General features: G+C 27.7%; 2 protein-coding genes across 3 annotated transcripts; both read right to left on the bottom strand.

Annotated features, from left to right (window-relative positions):
• Positions 1 to 3,231: 3,231 nt before the first annotated feature.
• LOC112685528 (endoplasmic reticulum aminopeptidase 1-like) lies at positions 3,232 to 12,419 on the bottom strand. The gene is made up of 14 exons (XM_025557444.1): positions 12,365 to 12,419; positions 12,075 to 12,227; positions 8,560 to 8,751; positions 8,415 to 8,497; positions 8,144 to 8,352; positions 7,906 to 8,086; positions 7,613 to 7,838; positions 7,133 to 7,536; positions 6,912 to 7,070; positions 6,567 to 6,825; positions 6,088 to 6,493; positions 4,000 to 4,142; positions 3,809 to 3,938; positions 3,232 to 3,738 (listed from the first exon to the last, which is right to left on the bottom strand). Exons 1-14 carry the CDS (start codon positions 12,417 to 12,419, stop codon positions 3,360 to 3,362), a joined length of 2,979 nt encoding a protein of 992 aa, XP_025413229.1. The 3' UTR covers positions 3,232 to 3,359.
• Positions 12,420 to 15,784: 3,365 nt separating this feature from the next.
• On the bottom strand, positions 15,785 to 17,056 carry LOC112685521 (GTP-binding protein Rheb homolog). 2 transcript variants are annotated; one of them, XM_025557435.1, is made up of 5 exons: positions 16,842 to 17,056; positions 16,673 to 16,744; positions 16,371 to 16,578; positions 16,179 to 16,308; positions 15,785 to 15,971 (listed from the first exon to the last, which is right to left on the bottom strand). In XM_025557435.1, the coding sequence occupies exons 1-5, from the start codon at positions 16,888 to 16,890 to the stop codon at positions 15,882 to 15,884; spliced, it is 549 nt and encodes a 182-aa protein (XP_025413220.1). In that variant the 5' UTR covers positions 16,891 to 17,056; the 3' UTR covers positions 15,785 to 15,881. The 2 variants fall into 2 exon arrangements, with proteins under 2 accessions (XP_025413220.1, XP_025413219.1); XM_025557434.1 differs by having other exon boundaries at positions 15,786 to 15,971; positions 16,164 to 16,308; positions 16,842 to 17,055.
• Positions 17,057 to 19,875: the final 2,819 nt, after the last annotated feature.

The raw sequence follows: 19,875 nt of genomic DNA, 5'->3' as shown, positions 1-19,875 counted from the left end.
TATAACATTAAATCTAAAAATATTCAAATGTACTTGTGTGTATATTGTTTTTTGAGTTACGAAGATACATTTTCGGTTAAACAATAATTTGATTAGGTACCTAGTTATTCCATTTATTATTGTACTAATTGTTCCATTAAGGCCGTTTGAAATTATTTTGCCCGGGCCGAGCTATAGAGCTGGCCGCGGAAACCTTTTTCGTTGGATATGTAATTATATATTTGCCCCCCTAATAAATTTCTAAGTTACATCCATGATGAGAATTATATGTATAGTATTTTTTTTTTTTTATAATAACATGCCAAATTTTTATGTAAAACAGGATTAAAAATTATTTTGAAGATTTTATATAAGAATTACTCAAAGACATCAATATAAATGTCGATGTTGTATTAAATGTTGTTAAATATGTATATGAAAGATATTTTAGGACTTCAATATAGTGTTTATATAATTGTATAAATACAAAGTATTTAAATTAAACATAATCGAGATTGTCTCAACATTTGTATCATGTTCAATATGCATTTATTGTTTTAAAAAAATATTTTGCATTGAAAATTGAAATAAAAATGATTAAATTATCATTTAAAAAACCAGGGGAGAATTAGAGTTTTACATTATAAATTGATCATAAACATAAATTAGACAATACATTTTCAATTAACTTAAAAAAGTACAAAATAAAATAATAAAGTATTATATATAAGTATAATGGACAATTTGAACAACTAATTTAAGTTTAATAAATATATATATCAAAAAAATTTATATATTTAGAATTTAATAGTACTGTTAGAAAATCAATATTATGATGTTAATTTGTTCTATAAATAATTCTTGGAAAATTTCCAATTTATGTAGTTATATATATTATCATTACAAATGGGTCTAACATTTTTTTTTAGAAGTATTTAGGAAGTTTGCTTTTGACATCGTTGATTTTATAAGTAATATTATTCTTAATTTTCATATAAACTATTATTGGTTATTGGTAAATGTAGTTCAACAAACTACAATATGGACGTATTTAAATTATTAGTCAAACAATTTGAGTACAATGCATCAAATGTATATTGCAAATACCTAATAAAGCCAATTCACATTAAAAATACATAAAAAATAGCTTTTTTTATCATTTGCTAAAATGTGTTTAATATATAAAACTTTTTACTTTTAGTTCTTAATACAAAAGTAGGTGCCATCAAATAAAGTGCTATTGTATTTCATAATTATGTATAATGTATTATAATTGATTTTGAAAATCTGCTATACATTTAACTTTTTATTATTGCAGTAATATATATCAGTGTTTATATTATTACTTAGATCAGTAATCAATTAATATTTAACAAGTTATTAAAATATTTATAATTTACTATTGATCAGATAAATATCTCAATGTGAGGTAAGCTTTTGTTAAAATATTGAATGTAACAATAATTTAAATATAAAGTTTAATTGGTAAATATAACTAATTATATTGTTCATGAAACTAAATAAAATTATTCAATACAATATTATTATTATTATTTATTAGTAGTTGAGTTGATATAATGACACCAAGAAATTGAGGGTATGGGAGACCAATAACAATAAGCAATGATGTGATAGGTGAAGTCGAAAACTTAAAATATTTAAGATAATTTGTACAAAAGAAAGGACGGGGGCTTTGGCATGAATGTAAAACATAGAATTAAGCGCGATTGGATAAAATGGAGATAATTGTCGGTCGTTTTATATAAAGAAAATTCCATTGAGGCTGTAAGGTAGATTTTACAGGAGTGTAGTGAGACTAAATATGCTACTAATTCAGAGTGTTGGACGGTTGACAGGAGAATATAACAAAGTATGAGTGTTGCGGAAATGAGAATGCTTAGATGGATGAAAGAAAAGAAGTGACAAGAGAAGATAGAATAAGGAAAGAATATGTGTTCAGTAGTATTGGTGTAACTTCGATAGTGGACTAGATGAGAGAAAATAGACTTAGATGGTTTAGGCATGTTATTAAAATAAACGTTGAAGGGCAAAGGGAAAAAATAACGCTAAAAAAGAAATTATTGGATAAGATTGAGAATGATATGAGGGCTATTAGTGTATCTATATCAATTGTATGGAGATATAGAAAATCGAGACGAGTGGAGATTTAGATACAAGGGTGGCCGACTCCAAATAGTAGAAGAAGTTGAGTTGATATAATGTTATACAAAATTAAAATAATATTTAAAAATATTAATTATAGATACAAGCAGTTGTATTTGGTGAACTGTCAATATGTCCTAAAATTTAGATAAGCATTTTATAGTAAATTTATATTTTCTTTAATAATATGGTAATTTTTATGAATTTATTATTTTAGTTACCTATCTTTAATTTTTGATTACTTTATGAAAATAATGGTGCATTTTTAAAAAGCATCCTTCATCAATTTTTTCTTACTAAATTTTCCTTTTTTAGTATAGCTTAGTATTATTTTATAATATATTTTTAGTTTAAGGCAATGCACTCGTATTAATGATACTATTTATTTTGTAATAATATTTTAATAATTATTTTGTAATAATTTTGTTATAATAATTATATCTAATTACTTATAGAAAATTCTTTTGAACTTTTTAAAGTATAAACATAATGAAAATACAATTATATTATTTTTATAATATTATATCTAAAATTATAATAGTGCTTTTATTATTTATTTATTTCAATATTTGGTTATTTACTAAGTATACCTATATCATATAAATGATAAATAATATCATATCGAAAATACAAATAAAACAAAACGTATTTTTAAATTATTTCAGTAGCAAATAAGTTTTTGGCAATTGTATATTATTTAGTTATTTTAAAAATACTAATTTTTAAGATTAAAAATGAACACTTTATACTACTGCTACGTAATGACCCTGTGAACACAAACCATTCTGCAAAATTTCTTAAAAGCTTTACAATTACACAAACCCTGGAGTTTTATTTATCCAATATGTAATTTTAATTTTATCAATTATAAAAAATGTGAAAATAATAAATCAAATAATACTAATAGTTCAAAAGCATATTTTTTTTTTTTTTGTATAAAGAATGGCATAAATTAGAAAGGTAGGAAAAATCAGTTTTTCCATTGATTTTATAATATAAAATTAACGGTTTTGCCAATATTTCTTTGAAGAGCAAATTTAAATAAGTTTTTTTAGCAATTTCGACTATTTTATTCTCATAGTCAAAATATTATTCTATTCCTTCAAATTTAATCTCCTAATTCTCATTTTCTTCTTATCAGTCTTACACATTTTCTTGGTTCAATACTTCAAAAATATATGCTATTTTAGTTACATCGTTATTCATTTTCAGTTCAATTAATGCTTAGATTTTTCGTTTTTCGTCAACCAATCATATATTTGAGCTTCATTATTGTTAACCCAATGTACATTGAGTTGTATCATTTCCATACTTTGTTCTAAAGCTCTGGTTCCTGAACCAACGTCTATGTTACGAAAGAAGTCGGATACTTCTTTAAAGTCATACTCGGTTGCAAAATGAGACGTTACAGCTGTAATTAGACCTCCCATTGTAAACGTTCCGTTCCCAAAAAGTGTTTGTAGATGATTCCAGTTGGCTTTAAGATGACGCCATGCTAACAACTGGCCTTGTGATCCTTGTGAAGCTACTACTCCTAAGACCATTTTTACATCTTGTGCTTTAATTTTTGAGCTATCCAGTGTAGTTGATAAGTATCTAATAAATAAAAAAAAGTACCTTTGAAACTCTAAACTTAATATGCGCAATAGACAAATTAATATTTTACCTTTGAAGTAACCAAGGGTCATTAGATGTGCCTAGTACTTTAAGTAGAAGTTTACGTTCACTCGGTACATGACTTTGATTATATTTGTCCCAGCAAAAATTCCATTCCTTGACGTCTCCGTGTCTAACTCCTATGCATAAATATTTTTTTAATGTTAAATAATTAAAATAATTGTTAAGTAATATTCTCACCTGCTAAATAAATTACTTCTCTCATATTTGGTGGTATACGTTTGTTTTCGTACATCCATTCGTCAAATTTATTTTTCGCCTCTTTTACAACGTCTTCAATCCCACACAATATAGCTGAAGCCAGAATATCTGATCGCATTAATCTAAAACCACACAATAATATCAAAATCAGTGTATTAATTAATTTTCTAACTAATTTATTACATAGATGTAATAGTATTAACAATTTTTTTAAAAAAATAACCAATTGTTGCATCCTACAGTTTGTCCCTTTAAATATTCAAGTATAAAAAATGAGACCACGTACTTATATAATATCGATGGTCAAAAGGCCAAGTGTCGTAATTCACAAAAACATGATTTTACAAGAGATAGTTTAAACGTTTTATTTACCTGCATAATAATTTTTGATCGTACTAGATAATTATTTATTTTTTCTGTGATACCTGAGAATCAGTTTTCTTAAGAATTGAAAGTTTATAATAGTTATTTGTGTAGTTAATTTAGTTTTATTTATGACCTAGTCAAGGGTTACAGCGTTTAACCACATAATACTTATAATTGCATTATTAATAGTATTACTTTGTATTAGGGTTACTGTATTTGACATTGGTACATTTTGGTTACAGTACGTAATAGTTATTCAAATTTAGATCAAACATTATTGTTTCGTAAAAATGTTTGCGATATCTATTTTTAAAATAATAAGCTAGTGGATAAAGTAAATTGAAACTCAATAATAATATTATTTTGATACGGCTATTCAATAGGCGAAATCATCAACCAAAGAATAAAACTACTCCCGAAAAGCTTGCAAACATTCATAACTTCACTAAAAATTTGCCACTACTTTTTTAATTGTCACACTACTGCAGAGCCAGTAAAACTGTCCGTAAATATTTGTTACCGTTTAATTTATTTGTTACACTAGTTTAAGTGAAACCAAAAAAAAAAAAAATTCCTGATTTCTATGTATAAATTAAAAAATTAAAATACTATTATAAAATATAGGTACCTAATATAATAATTAATCTACTTAAACTAAAAAGTATAAATAGTTATATATGTTAAATATATAATATATTATATATGTTTAATATCACAGAATAGTTTTGCAAAGAATTTTTTTAAACTAATGGAAAATACTGACAAAATACAATTATAATATTAATAAATTGTTTCAAAATCTTCAGATAATAATTAAAGAAATAATTACTTTAATATTAAAAAAATAATTTTTCAAAATTTTTTTTATTATTAACGCCAATTAAAAAAAAAAAAAAAAAACTTTAACCATTTAACTATGTATATATTTATATTATTATATTTTTTTATATTATTTATTTTTCTTTAATTATATTTTTTTATGGATTTAATAGTTACACGTTTTTAAGTTCGTTCTTCTCACTTCATTTCCTCAACCAAATCAGATTCTATGCATAAAATTGATAAATTGGATAGTTCTTCTTGTATTAATGACAATCTTAAATAATTTTTTTGAGGCTATTTTATTTATGCCACCCCACTAAATTTGCTGCCTTGGAGCAAATGCTCCTTTTACACCTAAGTTAATCCAGCCCTGCATATTTGTGTTATTTGTGTATTCAATAGTTTCATATTAACAATATGTCATTGGTGTACCTATTTCATATAGGAACAAATTTTGAATATTAATTGATTAAAATTTTAGGTTTCAGCATGTGGGTAACAACAATGTGGCATAATGAAGAAAAAAGTTTCGAGGCTTACGTTTTCTTATTATATTTTTATGTGGCTTACAGCATTTGTCACTATTTGTCATTATGGGTTACGACGTTAAAATAAATGTTAAATTTTAAATTATAGTAGTTAAATAATATTGGTGGGTTACGACAATTGGTTAATCACAAGAAAATTATATGAAATTTAATATTTCATGGTAATCCTATTTTCGACCAAAGTGAGGGTTACGACAATTGGACTTTTGATCATCGATATATAAATAATTAACTAATTTTTTTAAAAACTGTATTTTAAATTAGTTATAAATTGTCAACACATATATTTTACCAATATACCTGTAATGATAAAATAAATTAGAATGCTTACTTTTGTAAATGAGTTCCTTTGTCTTCCCATCCAACTGATCTTGCAACCGGAGCTAGAAGATTCTTCATATAATCCAAAAACATTCTGTATGGTGATGATTCTGATAAAAATTTGCTCCAGTTTTGAAAATGGTCGAGTGCTGTTGCCCATGGTACAAAATCTCTTTCTTTGTATAAATATTTAGATAGTTCCAAAGGGACAGTCACGTTAAGCACCCCTGCTCTGCATAAAGTGAATACATCATCGATCAATGAAGCTCTGTCTGCAGCACTGAACACTTCATGATTAAGTTTAAGTTGTCCAATTAATTCATTCCATAATCCATCATCATAGTTTACACGGTAAAAACCAGATTGATTAACATTAGCTTTCAACCACCGCACTTTAGGATCCACCTCGAACCTTACTGTAATTAATAATTTCATATTTTTATTAAATATTTAATAGATAACTGTGAAAATATGTTTCTATAATCTAACCATCAGTCATATTCATCCAGACTACCTCTTGTTCGCGATAACTGGTAATGTCTGTATAAAAGCTTAATGGAACAAACCACTTATAACCATATGGAGACGGTTCCGCTCTATTTTTTACCATATTAGCAATTTCTGATGTCAAAAGAAATCTACTTTGCATTGCAGTGAATGAAACCGCGTTGTTTGAGGATGAACTATTTTCTCTGCTTATCTTGATCATTGGGAAGCCCATTTGATGTGTCCACGTATCCATTATAAGCTAAATATATTTAATATAAATACATGTATTTTACAAAGTTAAATAAATATTAATAAAACATAAAATTTGATGTTTGTGACTTTTACCTTGACTTGTACTGTTTCATTAGCATGTTTGCTTAACACAGTCCATAAATCTTCAGTTTCTGCGTTGCTATACTTATGTGTATTCAAGTAATCGTTCAATCCGCTCCTCAGAGTCTTCAGCCCGAGGAATTTTTCCAACATGTATAAAAGAGCAGCTCCCTATGTACGATAATTTTTAGTTTTAATCATTTTAGCGACAAAATAAATGTTAAATACATTACTTTGCTATAAGATATAGAGTCAAATATGGCCTCGATTTCTACTGGATCATGAACACTAACACTGATTGGATGCGAAGTAGACAATGCATCGAGCTTCAATCCTTGTTGGGTCTTATCTAACACAAATTGAGCCATCATTGACCACCCAGGCATCACGTGCTCTACTCCGCGGTATTCCAAGAAACTGGCAAATCCTTCGTTTAACCATAAGTCATTCCACCAACGCATTGTCACTAAATTTCCAAACCATTGATGGGCTAATTCATGGGCAACCACCACAGCTACCCACTGGTGTGCAGCAGCTGATGTTTCATTTTCATCATAAAGTATTGAAGTCTCTCTATACGTGATAAGGCCCCAGTTTTCCATTGCTCCAGCACCAAAATCCGGTATAGCGATTAAGTCTACGCATTATCATTCAATTAATATTGTTTAATTTAAACAAATTAAATTTTTTAATAGGTATTAAAGAATCAGTACCTTGTTTTGGTAACGGATATGGTACACCGAAGAATTCTGTGTAATGATCCATAACTTTGGTGGCAGTGTTTAAAGCAAACGAAGTTTGGGACAGTAATTCGGGTGGAGCATATACTCGTACAGCAACTCCTTGCGAAGTCTGCGCATGTACATATTGATAATCGCAGACAACAAAAGCTACGAGGTAAGTACTCATTTCTACGGATTCTTCAAAATCGTCTCGCATCTAAAATATTATGATACGTGATAGTTTTTATTTTGTCGGTATTAATATATTAAAAAAAATTTCTTACTAGCCCAACTCCCATATACAATCCATCGTCCACGGATTCCTTGATCGGCATATTAAACAGTGCTATGTGAAACCTATTCCTTAAAATCGACATACGAAACCTAGCTTTGAATTGAGGTTCGTCAAAGCATGGAAACGCTGAACGGGCGTATGTTGGTTCGAAATGAGTCGTGGCCAAGTATCTAAAATTATTTTAGTTGTAGATCGCTTGTTACCTATTAAATTTGCATTTTGCTTACCTTCTTTCGCCATTACTCGTTGTATAACTGCTCAGATAAAAACCTTCCAACTCTCTACTCAACCGGGTTGTGTATTTTATAATTAACGTGTAATTGTGTTCTGCGGATAAAGATTCTTCAAATTCCAATAACATTTGCTGACCAGCAGAATATTCCAGCATTCTGGATACTTCGTAAATTATTTCATGATTATTTGCATTTACTACACGCTGTTGAATACAAATTATTCAATTACGCATTTTCAATCAAACTATTTTCACTTAAAACTCACTTTTTCAACTATAGTAAGATTTTTACTGTGGAAGACTATATAATCTGTATCTCGAGTAAGCCTAAAATTTATTAATACTTGCCCTGAAATTTAAATTTCCGTTTTACTATTGAAACTATTAACTTAATTAAAACTATGCATGTACCTTTTACGTCTAAATTGGTTAAATTTGGATGAATTCTAATATGATAACTATATGGCCTAGCGAATGTAGGAAGACGTACGTTGTTCCATGGAAATATATCGCCATTTGTAGCAATCGGTATAACTGACCGAGATCGATTGACTCCATCATCATCTGGTAAAAATATTGGCTTTTCGCCAATACACGGACAATCTGAAAAAGTATAAATTAATTTTCTCGAAAATTTTTATAAATGTACGTGATAAACGCAATAATATAATTTTTTCTTAAATATATTTACTGGTATTTATATAATAATAATAATTTGTAAAAAGTGATGTTTTATTGATTCGTGATTTTCCGTTGAACCCTTTAGTACATTATAGTTGACTTCCAGAAAATGAACTTTAATCAATCATATTGGATTGTATTCGGCTATTGTGCAGTTAAATTTTTAATACATACAATCCAATTGTTTTTTTCGATATTTCAAGAAAAAAAAACCAACAAAATTTTAGTAAAAAAATATTTTAGATTAATTTTACATTACTAATAAAACATTATTTTGTACTACCCATCATAACACAAATTATTTTAGTATTCTTAATATCATTATATTTTAAAAATGTAATAATAAATGTATTGGAAATTTCTCCATATTAAATTATCTTTTAACTTTTGATTAAACCATCATAATATATTAACATTGGGCGATTTATTTAATTTAATTTAACATTTATTATCATTCAAACGACACTGAAACCTATATCAATGCGTATCACATATTCGTAAATATTTCGGTTAGCTAATCTGCTTCATGAGGATGAATGAGTGGACGTTACTCTCATAGTGTTGATTCTAATGGGGGAAGGAGGGATACGCCTGGTGTTATTCTAAAATTGTAACAACATTCAAATTACCTACGTTAAAACTATTTTACTGTTAATTCTTTGATTCAAATGAAGACGAAAATAAGAAATGTAGAAACTATACCAAGATAATACTAGAAATTTACAAAGTTAAAATATAAGATAAAAATACTATATATAGAACAGATTGAAATCATAAAGATTTATAATAAAAATATGGGAGGGGTAAAAAAAAAAGACCAGTTAAATGCATATTATAGAAATTTATAAAATCCAAAAAGTGGACTATCATCCGCATAATGTTTCAAGTTAATGATATGACTTGCTACAATTCGTGGTTAGAATATTTGAAGGACTTCAATAAATTAAAAACAAATTCTTGTTATTGAGTGAAGTGAACATTTCACTCAATAATAGTCAAGCGTTCCAGGAATTAATCAATTGACATTTTCAACAGCCATAATATTATGACTTGTTTAATAATACTGAAGATGTTTTCAAATCTAAAATTTAAATGTTTAAATAAATACGTTATTTAAACATTCGGACTTCGGATAAGAAAAAAAAAATCAATTTTTTTTTTCAATACATCGCAATAAAAACATCGATGTAGGGTTACGATATATCAAACGAAAACATCGATGTTTTTAAAAAAATCGATGTATTTTGCCCATCTCTTGTTATAACATGGGAATTTATTTTATTGCTAATAATAGCCTGTAGAAGTACTTTTAAAGTTCAAACACCAATATTTGTTTGTTTATTTACCGAATATATCAGAACCAAATGGATATTTTATCGAGTTAGTAGTTAGCTGTTATTTTAACTGCTTGTAAATACGCCATAGGTCGTCTGTATTATGCACTATGCAGTATACTATTTTAGCTTATTGAATTGATAATATTTATATACTGATTAATTGAGTTGGTAAAAATATTAAAAATAGTCGTTTATAATATTTGTGCGTCATAGCAAATTTGATATCACTAATATTTGATAACAACTTTTATATAACCAATTGAATTGCATTTAAAACATTTGAACTATTATCTAGATGGGTTATTTAGGGATAGGTATAAGCGTGTGGTGACCTTGCTGACAGGGGGGAGGGCAGATAATATATAAAAGGTCTACTTAATATTAATTATTCAATTATACTATAGGTTAGGTTTTAACGATGAAGATATTTTTTTCCGTACAAGTATATCATGAACTCAAACACAAATGATAATTTAAATTTCACAGAATATCTGTATTTTAATAATATAATACTTCTACTTTGTACAAAAGAAGAAAATAAAACACATCGTTTACAATTGCTAAACAAAAATTAATCAATTAGCCGTTCAGAGTACCATTCTTCTTTTAGGGGGAGTTAATACTTGCTGTTAATAAACCACTGTGACTGCCATGTACCTATCCATGCAAAATCGTTGTCACTGTGGTATCTCACGAAGCGCGCAATGCGTGAAGCTGATCAATATAAACACATCGTACGCGGGACACGACACACAGCACACGCAATGTCTATCCATAATTTATTATAAAAAATTATATTATATTTTTTTAAAACTGGGAGAATAATTCAACCCGCGGGAAGAGCAGCTGCCCACCTTGCAGTGCCGGATTAAACATTTGTGGGCCCCTTGGCAATTAAAATGTTGGGCCCTACAAAATAATTTTTTACCTATGTGAAGGGGAAGTAAGTAGTGCGATCACACCGGGCCCCATGCTTTTATGGGACTCCACATATTATGTATCACAAATATCACTTTATCTATAAATAATCTTATAAGAATATTATTGCCGGGAAAAAGTGTAAATTAATGTTATTATCGACGAAAATCAAGATTGTACCAAAGCCCATGTATAAAATATATAAAATAAATATATATGGGGCCTCGACAAATTCTACACTGAGTCCTAAAAGCCATCGATCTGGCGCTGTATCAACTGGTATAATTTTAATACTTATAAAAGTTTAGTTAGCGAACCTTTTTTTTTATAAAAATACTTTTAATTTTAGCTTGCAAGATAAACGCAATGAAATTTTAATAGAACTAATTATTATAATAAATGTTTTTATGTATTATCATATTATCTAAGTATTCCATTAGATATTTTAGAATATCCAATAAGTACTTGAAAAAAACACTAAAATCAGTTCCAAGTTCTATCGTACCTATATCCTATACTCATATGCTTAATTCAAATTGTATTGTATATTTAGTTTTTGTGGATTGATACATCAAATGCTAACAATCTATTGCATGAACTCGACGTCTATACTACAGGTATATAAGAAGAGATAGACGATAAAAAAAACACTTGTTACCGCAACATGCAACAAATAATGTCATTAAATTTCTATAAATTCAAACGGTACAAATGTATTATTTTAGGTACCTCTATATTATAATTTATACATGTGCATGTCTATGGTGAATTGATAATTCAAATAAATTATTTCAGTATCGATAATAAATTGCTATCTACTGATTTTTATAGGTGAAAACGTTGTAGAAAATTGAACAAACGTAAGTGGATAATTATAGGTGTAAGTTAGATCGCGTGCGTGTGGTGAAACATAATAACTTCTAGTTCTATAAAACAAGTGTTAACCATTTTACGATAATCACACAAGGATATATTATATTATACACTAACCGTTTTGAGGTCCTGCGTAGGCGATGATCACAGAACAGAGAAACATCAAAAACAGAGTGGCACTGGTCATTATTAACGCAGTTCTTCGTGAACACGCCGTGACGGCTGTGTGCTCATAAATTCCGGACTTGTGCAACATATCTTGATTGTCTCCTATAGCAAGAAGACAAAATAAAACGTTATTACGTATGATTTTATGACGTAAATAGTAACTTATAAAAAAAGATTCTGGCGTTAAATAACATTTTAGTGTGTTATAATATTTTATGTGCACATTTAGCAGTACTTACTATAGTGATTGATGGCTGTCAGGAAAGCTACGTCTTCGACTTCCGGCTCCACCATGATGGTGACAGCAGCGACGTGTTGTGTGGTTTGCAACTATTCGTCGTTGGATAGACAATTTTTCCTAACAAAAAATCGAAGCAACTCTTGAGAAGACGCTGCCGATGTGCACTGCAGCAAATGGCATTATCCTATTGACGTTTTTAACTCTGCTACGCACATGCGCTCGACGGTCACCCCCACGCGTACAACCCTTCGAAAGGGTCGTCTATTCAAGGGGGAGGATGACCAGACCGGCATCTGCCGCACGCGCCAACATCACAATCGAGCAAGGTACGTTTTCTCGATGAAAATAAATAAAATATTAAAATCTCGTTTATTTTGTTCTCCAATAAACTTCTAGAACATTTCAACTTGGGTTCATATTTCAAAATGTTTTTGTTATTTTATCACTATAATATTTAATTATTTAGATACTTGAATTTTAAAATCAATAACAATACCTTCGGTTTCCAAGTTTAAATAATAATTAAAATTAACGAAAAAACCCTTAATTTATTTCGTTATTGGAATCAATATATGTGTTTTTCCGGGACTTGAAAATTAAGTGCAGCCATCTCAAAATATAAGCGCTGGTCTTAAAATTTTATATGTGACTGGCAATTAACTTTGACGTTGGATCGTATGCTTGTATAACATATTTTTTGCATTCGAAAATTTAAAAATAGATTATAAAATGAATAGTTTACTTTGGATTATTTGACTTCGAGATTTTCGTCCATATTTATATTAAACGTCATTTTTAATGTCAAACCCACTATTTTCTGTATTTTTTTTGTTTAATTGTCTTTATTGAAACTTAAATTAATGAATAATCTTAATAAAATTATCGAATCTAAGAAACCTTTCCCAAAAGAAATGTAAATATTTTTACGATTAATTGTACCTGTACATATTAAATATATGTCTATATTTAATTTTAAATTAAAAAAAGAAGGTATACTAAATTTCAATCATTAGAAGTATAAAATATGTAATAATTGATACTTATATATTTTTAAAATATTTAAACGCTTTTTGAACTGCAATTTGTAATAGTGCAATATATATTTTTAATTCCATACTCCGATGTTGTTACATTGTGCTTGTACATATCCTATTTTCCAATATTCTAAATTTAAAATAATTAACTAATTTTTTCTTTGCATCACAATTTTAGAAGATTAATGTAAGTATTAATGGTTGAATATTTTTAAATAAGTTGCAAATACTGGTTAGGTAGTTTAGTTTTATAGTTAATTTGTTTACAAATTTCATATTCTTAACTTGCTCAATAAACAACTTATACATTTTAACATAAAAATAGAATCTTGGAAAATATTAAATTCTTTGAATATTGGTTGTAGTTGTAAATACTAATAATTAATATATTAATAAAAATATCTACACATTGCTAAATTTTAATATTTTATTACCTGAAGGTATATACAGACAAGACATTAACATGTTTTCTACTGTTAACTAGATTTTACAAGATGTCGGCAACAATTTGTGGGGTTGAGATACTTGTGTCTGAATACATGTTGTAATCTGTGTGGTATGTTTCGAACCAATAGATGCACGTCCGCAATCCACAACAGTCCGAACCATATATTGTCTTCCGAAATTGTAGCTGTTCCACTCATACTTTTCTCTCCGATTTTCTTCCGTTCCTGGCTAAACTGCGTTTTTAAGAACTTAATTTCCTTGATATTTCATTCACATTTTTTTTTTTAAGTGTGCTGCTATTTTGAGAGTTTCATTGAACTTTAAGCTCCTATTCCGATTTACTTTGGCCTGTATGTCCCACAAGGCAGAAGCACCTTTCAGCATTTTCATTAGTTCTATCATGAGCTCTTTTGACCAAACATTATGCATATGTTTTAAAAAAATAATACAAATATGTATAAATCGAGTGTACAAGTCAGAACATAATGTCTATTCATAATATTTTTTCCATGTAGAATGGAAGATATCGATATAAGCAACACGCAGCAAATTTCTTTGATATCATGCCCCCTGATCAGTGACGTATTGCTAAAATAAATCATGGGTATTCGCGTTATTTCATGTAGTAACTATCATATGGCAGAAACCAACAAAACTCACTCATAAACTACACATCCTTATTTATGACTGATAACAAAAACTTGTTAAATGACAACAAATTTGAATTTTTCATTAAAAAAAATAATAATAATAATAATAATATATCCGATATCGAATCACGTCATAAATATAACCGCAAGTTAGATTAGTCAAAATATTATAGTTATTTGTCAAATTACAAGCTATATTAAGGCACTATAATTATATATATATATATATATATATATATTATATATGGTAACCTAGCTATATTATACGCGAGATACGGCCGTATACCCGTGTATCACCAATTTCTCGTAAGCTATACGCCATGGATAAAAATAGCGTATTGGGTATACGCCGTATACCCTCTAATACACCACTGCCCCTGATGTTGATAAGTATCGAGCAACTTGTTACTGGAAATGTTGGAATACTTTTTGGTAACATTTTTAGCAACGTCTTAACTGACTTTAAAATACATTGTGGTGGTCAGCGATATTATGATTTTCTTAATATTTTCTATATCAATATCTAAAATTAATATTAAAAAATATCCTGATTTTGGAACTGAACAATATTGAAAATGAACAATAAAAATGGTTGACGGATGCCAATAGATTATAGTAAAGTCGTATTAATATCATTAAGTCATAGGTATGTAAAAAGAAGAAAATCTGTAATTTATATTTTAATAATAACTAATAATTTACTTAATAATTATGAATTAATATGCACTCAAAATTGGTATAAAATCAATATTTTTCTGATATCGATCATTAAGTGTATTGGTGATCAACACATCTAATACATAAATAAATTAAATGTTATAAATAATTAAATGTATTTTAAATCTTTTAACTTGTCCCATTTAAGATTTAATAATTACCAAGTTTGATACAAAGAACAAATTTGTCTTGTTCAAAATATATAGTTAATAGTTGTAACTTATTAATGAAAATATAATAAAACATATTTTATTTAAAAATACACATTTTATTGTTACTTTATACATCAAATTTATACAAATACATTTTTCTGTAAAAATATTCTCTAAATTGAACAATAATATTATAAAAAAACATATATTGAGAATAAAAATCAACAATTATGAGTAAAAAATAAAATATAATACAAAAATATTTTAATATAATAAAAGGTTTTGAATAAGGACAGAAAAAAAAGTTTTGTTTATGTTTTTATAATTGTTTTTATGATTTGAAATCATTAGCATATATTCACAATACATACAAAATATATGATTAAATAATTAAACAATAATAATTAATCTTCACAATTATATTTTTAAATGTATTAATTAATACAAATGTAAGTAACATATTTGGCTATATAATAATAATAAAATAAAGTCATTGGTGTGGTTTTATTGCACTTTCATGATATACTGCAACCAGTTTTCTCTTGAACATTTCCATTAGCTTTTTCAATTTCCATTAACATGGTATGGAATATATCAGCTACACACTAAAATTTAAAAAAACATACTTTTTATAAACTAATCCTTGACTCTTTCTTTTAGCATATACTTACATATAGAATTGAGTAATTTAAAAAAAGTATGTAGTATGGAACACAATACATTTATACAAAATTAGGAATTAATATAACAACAAATAATATTAAATAATAAAATAAAAAAGGAAATTAACTACTAACTTTTTTTGAAGTTACCTCATTCTGCTTGGCCGAAGCTTCAAGAAATACAGCTTTCCAAGAATCTGCTAACCTACGCCCTTCTTCTTGTGTAACAACACGATCCATATGCAAATCTTTTTTATTTCCAACCAATACTACAGGAACACTGTAAAATGAAATGGACATAAACCAAAGGTATATTATCAACTAATAAAACCCTACACTTACTGTACTTTGCCGGTCATATCTAAAAGTTTGTCATAAATTATTTGTATGATTTCAAAAGATTTTGGTGATGTAATGCTGTAGACTAGTACGTATCCATGAATATCCATAGAATATTGTGTGGGCAAAATCGAGTACTCATCTTGTCCAGCTGTATCGACCAATTTTAAGTCGTACTCTTGATTGTTCACTCTAGTAGTTTTCACAAACGCTATGAAAAATAATCAAAATATTTTAAACTTGCTCAACGATGCGGTCATATAGTATTACATACTAGTCGCATTTGATGTTATGGACAAACTTACTATTTTCAATTGTTGGATCGTAAGAATCTACAAATTGACCTTCAACGAACTGGATGCTCAGTGACGATTTGCCTACACAACAAAAATAGAATTAAAACGTAGATATCTGTAAATATTAGCATTAAAACCTATGGACGAATCCATAGAAATAATCAGAATATTTACATACCGACTGAACGATAGCCCATGATGGCGATTTTTCTTTGTTTCGGCGGCATTTTCTTGAGTAATGATCACTCTGATCACCTCATTCATGACCATGTACCCATGTCGTGTAAGCGTAATCGTTATATGTAATTTTTTATTGTTTTTTTGACGTAGATTATGCACCTTTGCATAGTAAGCGGTGAAGGAATTTAGTTCGCCAAGCACATAAGCACGAACATTGATGCTATTTCATGGAGAAAAATATATCCGTGGATATTTTCTTTTTAGGAATCTATTACGCAATCCATGGTTTTTCCACCAAATATTGGCGTAATGGTTTTTGATCGTTACGTTATTTAATTCATTGTACATTTTTGAACATTTTACACTCTAATTTCTAATCGTTTATTGGCACTGTCAATCGAATACGATTTAAGCCATACGTCTTCTAATAATTCTGGTATTATTATAATTCAGAAGTATTCAATTAGCATACCATTGCGTACCACGCAGAACAGTTCAAATGATTTTTAGGCCCTGGGGCAAATTAATTCAAGGCCCCCTCAATCATCACAATAATATACGAATATGGTAGAAAAATACACACCGAGTTTGCAAAATGTTGGTAAATATATTAGTATCTAAACTTCTATTAATCAGTCATTTAAATTAATCGATAGAATGAATTAAATGTTTAATAACTCTTCAACAACGTATTACCAGTTGCTACCAGAGCCGTCTCGAAGAGGGGTCTTGGGGGATATCTCCCCCCAACGAAAATACCAGTCGGCAGTTGGACTTGTTTCATTATAGCCTAAAAGGACCTAATTTTGCTTATGGAAAACAAATATTACATATTTCGTAATACAGTGTACACGAATAAAATTTGTATAACTACTTATTATACAATATAAAATATTATAAATATATAATTAAATTGCCAATTTTAAAAACGTGCAACACTGACACATAAATACATGTTAAAAAGTAAAAATACGACTATATATAGTTAATTATACTACATACATGAGTAAAAAACTTGTAGTCGGCATTTTTCATATTATTCACTCCCCTTGATTTTCATCTTCGGGACGAATCTGGTTGCTACCTTTAATAAAAATGTATTCCAAGATAATTTATTAACAGCCATAGAAAATACAAACTTGGATGTTATTGCGTCGATATTTGCGATAACTAATTCCTACGTACATTTGAATAAAATGATGTCGTTCTTCACACTGCTTCAATAACAATAATAAAATATAAATTACAATTTTAAAAAAATAATAATAAATAAAAATTAAAACTACCTATATATTTAACTGAAAATGTAGCTAGTACAATAAATAATTTATGTTTAAATATAAATTTAGTTAATTTTATTTAATTAAATTTATTTAATATTTCATAAAGAAAAATAGTTTAGAATAGTAATAATTTCTAATGGGTAACGCCAAGTTTTTCTAATCAATCTGGACTTTAAGAGGGCAAAATGGTCTCTTTCTTCCCCACTCCTTTACAATGGCCCTAATATCACGGCATACCTCAGTGTTTTTACATATTATGATTGTTCCCGAATTATTGTTACAAGAAAAAAAAATCAAATAAATATATTAATATACCAATTGGTCGTACATTGACTATATATTACTAGTTATTGGTAATATATACTTAATAAATGGTCATATGGATGTAAATCCAAAACAATTATAATTAAATTTTGAATAAAAACCATCGAATTCTGAATATTTATATTAATTTATTAAATTAATTCTGTCTTGTTCTCCTGTTCGGTTGTTTTCTTTCCTTTAGGTAGTCCCCATGACGTAAATGAGAGCCACAACGTACAGTTTGAATATCTTTGTTATGGTATGTAATATTATGTACCTACCTACGAGTAATAATTTTTTTTTTTTATTATTATAAAAATAAAACATTTACAATCTGTGCAATCTTTTGCATAATAAGGAAATTCGCAAAACAATATAAAATAATCAACAAACAAGATCATGTGATGAGCCATCCAGTGATAGGAATCTTTTGTTAAGTATATATTTGGGTGAAGTGCCTAGATAAGAAGTTCACGGCACCAGCGTCTTTTGAGACGACGTGGAAGCGTTAAAGAGTACTGGTTGGAAACGAGTGGGTTAGAATGAAGAGATAGTCTGGAGTGGAATTTTTTGTAGTGTGCTATGGTTAGGTTTTCGACTGTCTCAATATTTAGGTCCTTATGGAGAGAGTGATTGCTGATGAACTAAGGAGCAGAATTGTTTGACGCAGACAAATTGATTGGATTGATTGAATATTTTTTAATTTTGATGCCTTGGCGCAATCTCAGATTTGAGCACCATATGCCCAAACGTGTCTTATCAGATTTATATATACTTACATATATTAATTATTTGTTTTTTAGTGGATGATTAGATTTGAGTTAGATTCATCACAAAAAATTCTTGAAATTCATTTGAGATCTTTAATGGCTATAAAGTAACATTTTTTTCAACTTTTTGTAATCTATTTCATCATTTCCACAACCTAACGATTTTAATAATAACATAATTTTATAATTTTATTAATAACAACCGAAAATTATTGTTAGTTTACTTAATTATAATATTTTATACAAATTTATTACCTACTATAATTATTATTTTAATGTAAATTATCTAATAAATTATAAAAATAATATAAGATTATTGAATTAACATAATAAAAAATATAGGTAATTAATTACATTGAAATATATTATTAATTTTGTTAGATTAAAATTTGCTATACAAAGCACAATACACAAATATACATGCAAATATAGTATAATATAAAAATTAAGAAAATATTTATAATCTGACCAATATTGAAATCACAAGTATTTAAAACATATTTCTAGTTTTAGAAAATTTTGAGCATCTGAAACATATATAACAAAAACATTTAACACAAGAACAAACATTATAAATTATTCGTTAAAACCAATAATGTTAGTGAACAAAGACACGCAACATATTTTCATATTTGTTATAATTTATTTACAATTTTATTTACAAAATTATTCATAA

Source organism: Sipha flava, unplaced genomic scaffold (genome assembly GCF_003268045.1).
Source record: "Sipha flava isolate LNK unplaced genomic scaffold, YSA_version1 281_pilon_pilon, whole genome shotgun sequence".
Classification (NCBI taxonomy): Eukaryota; Metazoa; Arthropoda; class Insecta; order Hemiptera; family Aphididae; genus Sipha; species Sipha flava.
Note: the sequence above shows the minus strand (reverse complement) of the source record. Positions and strands in the feature narration are given on the sequence as shown.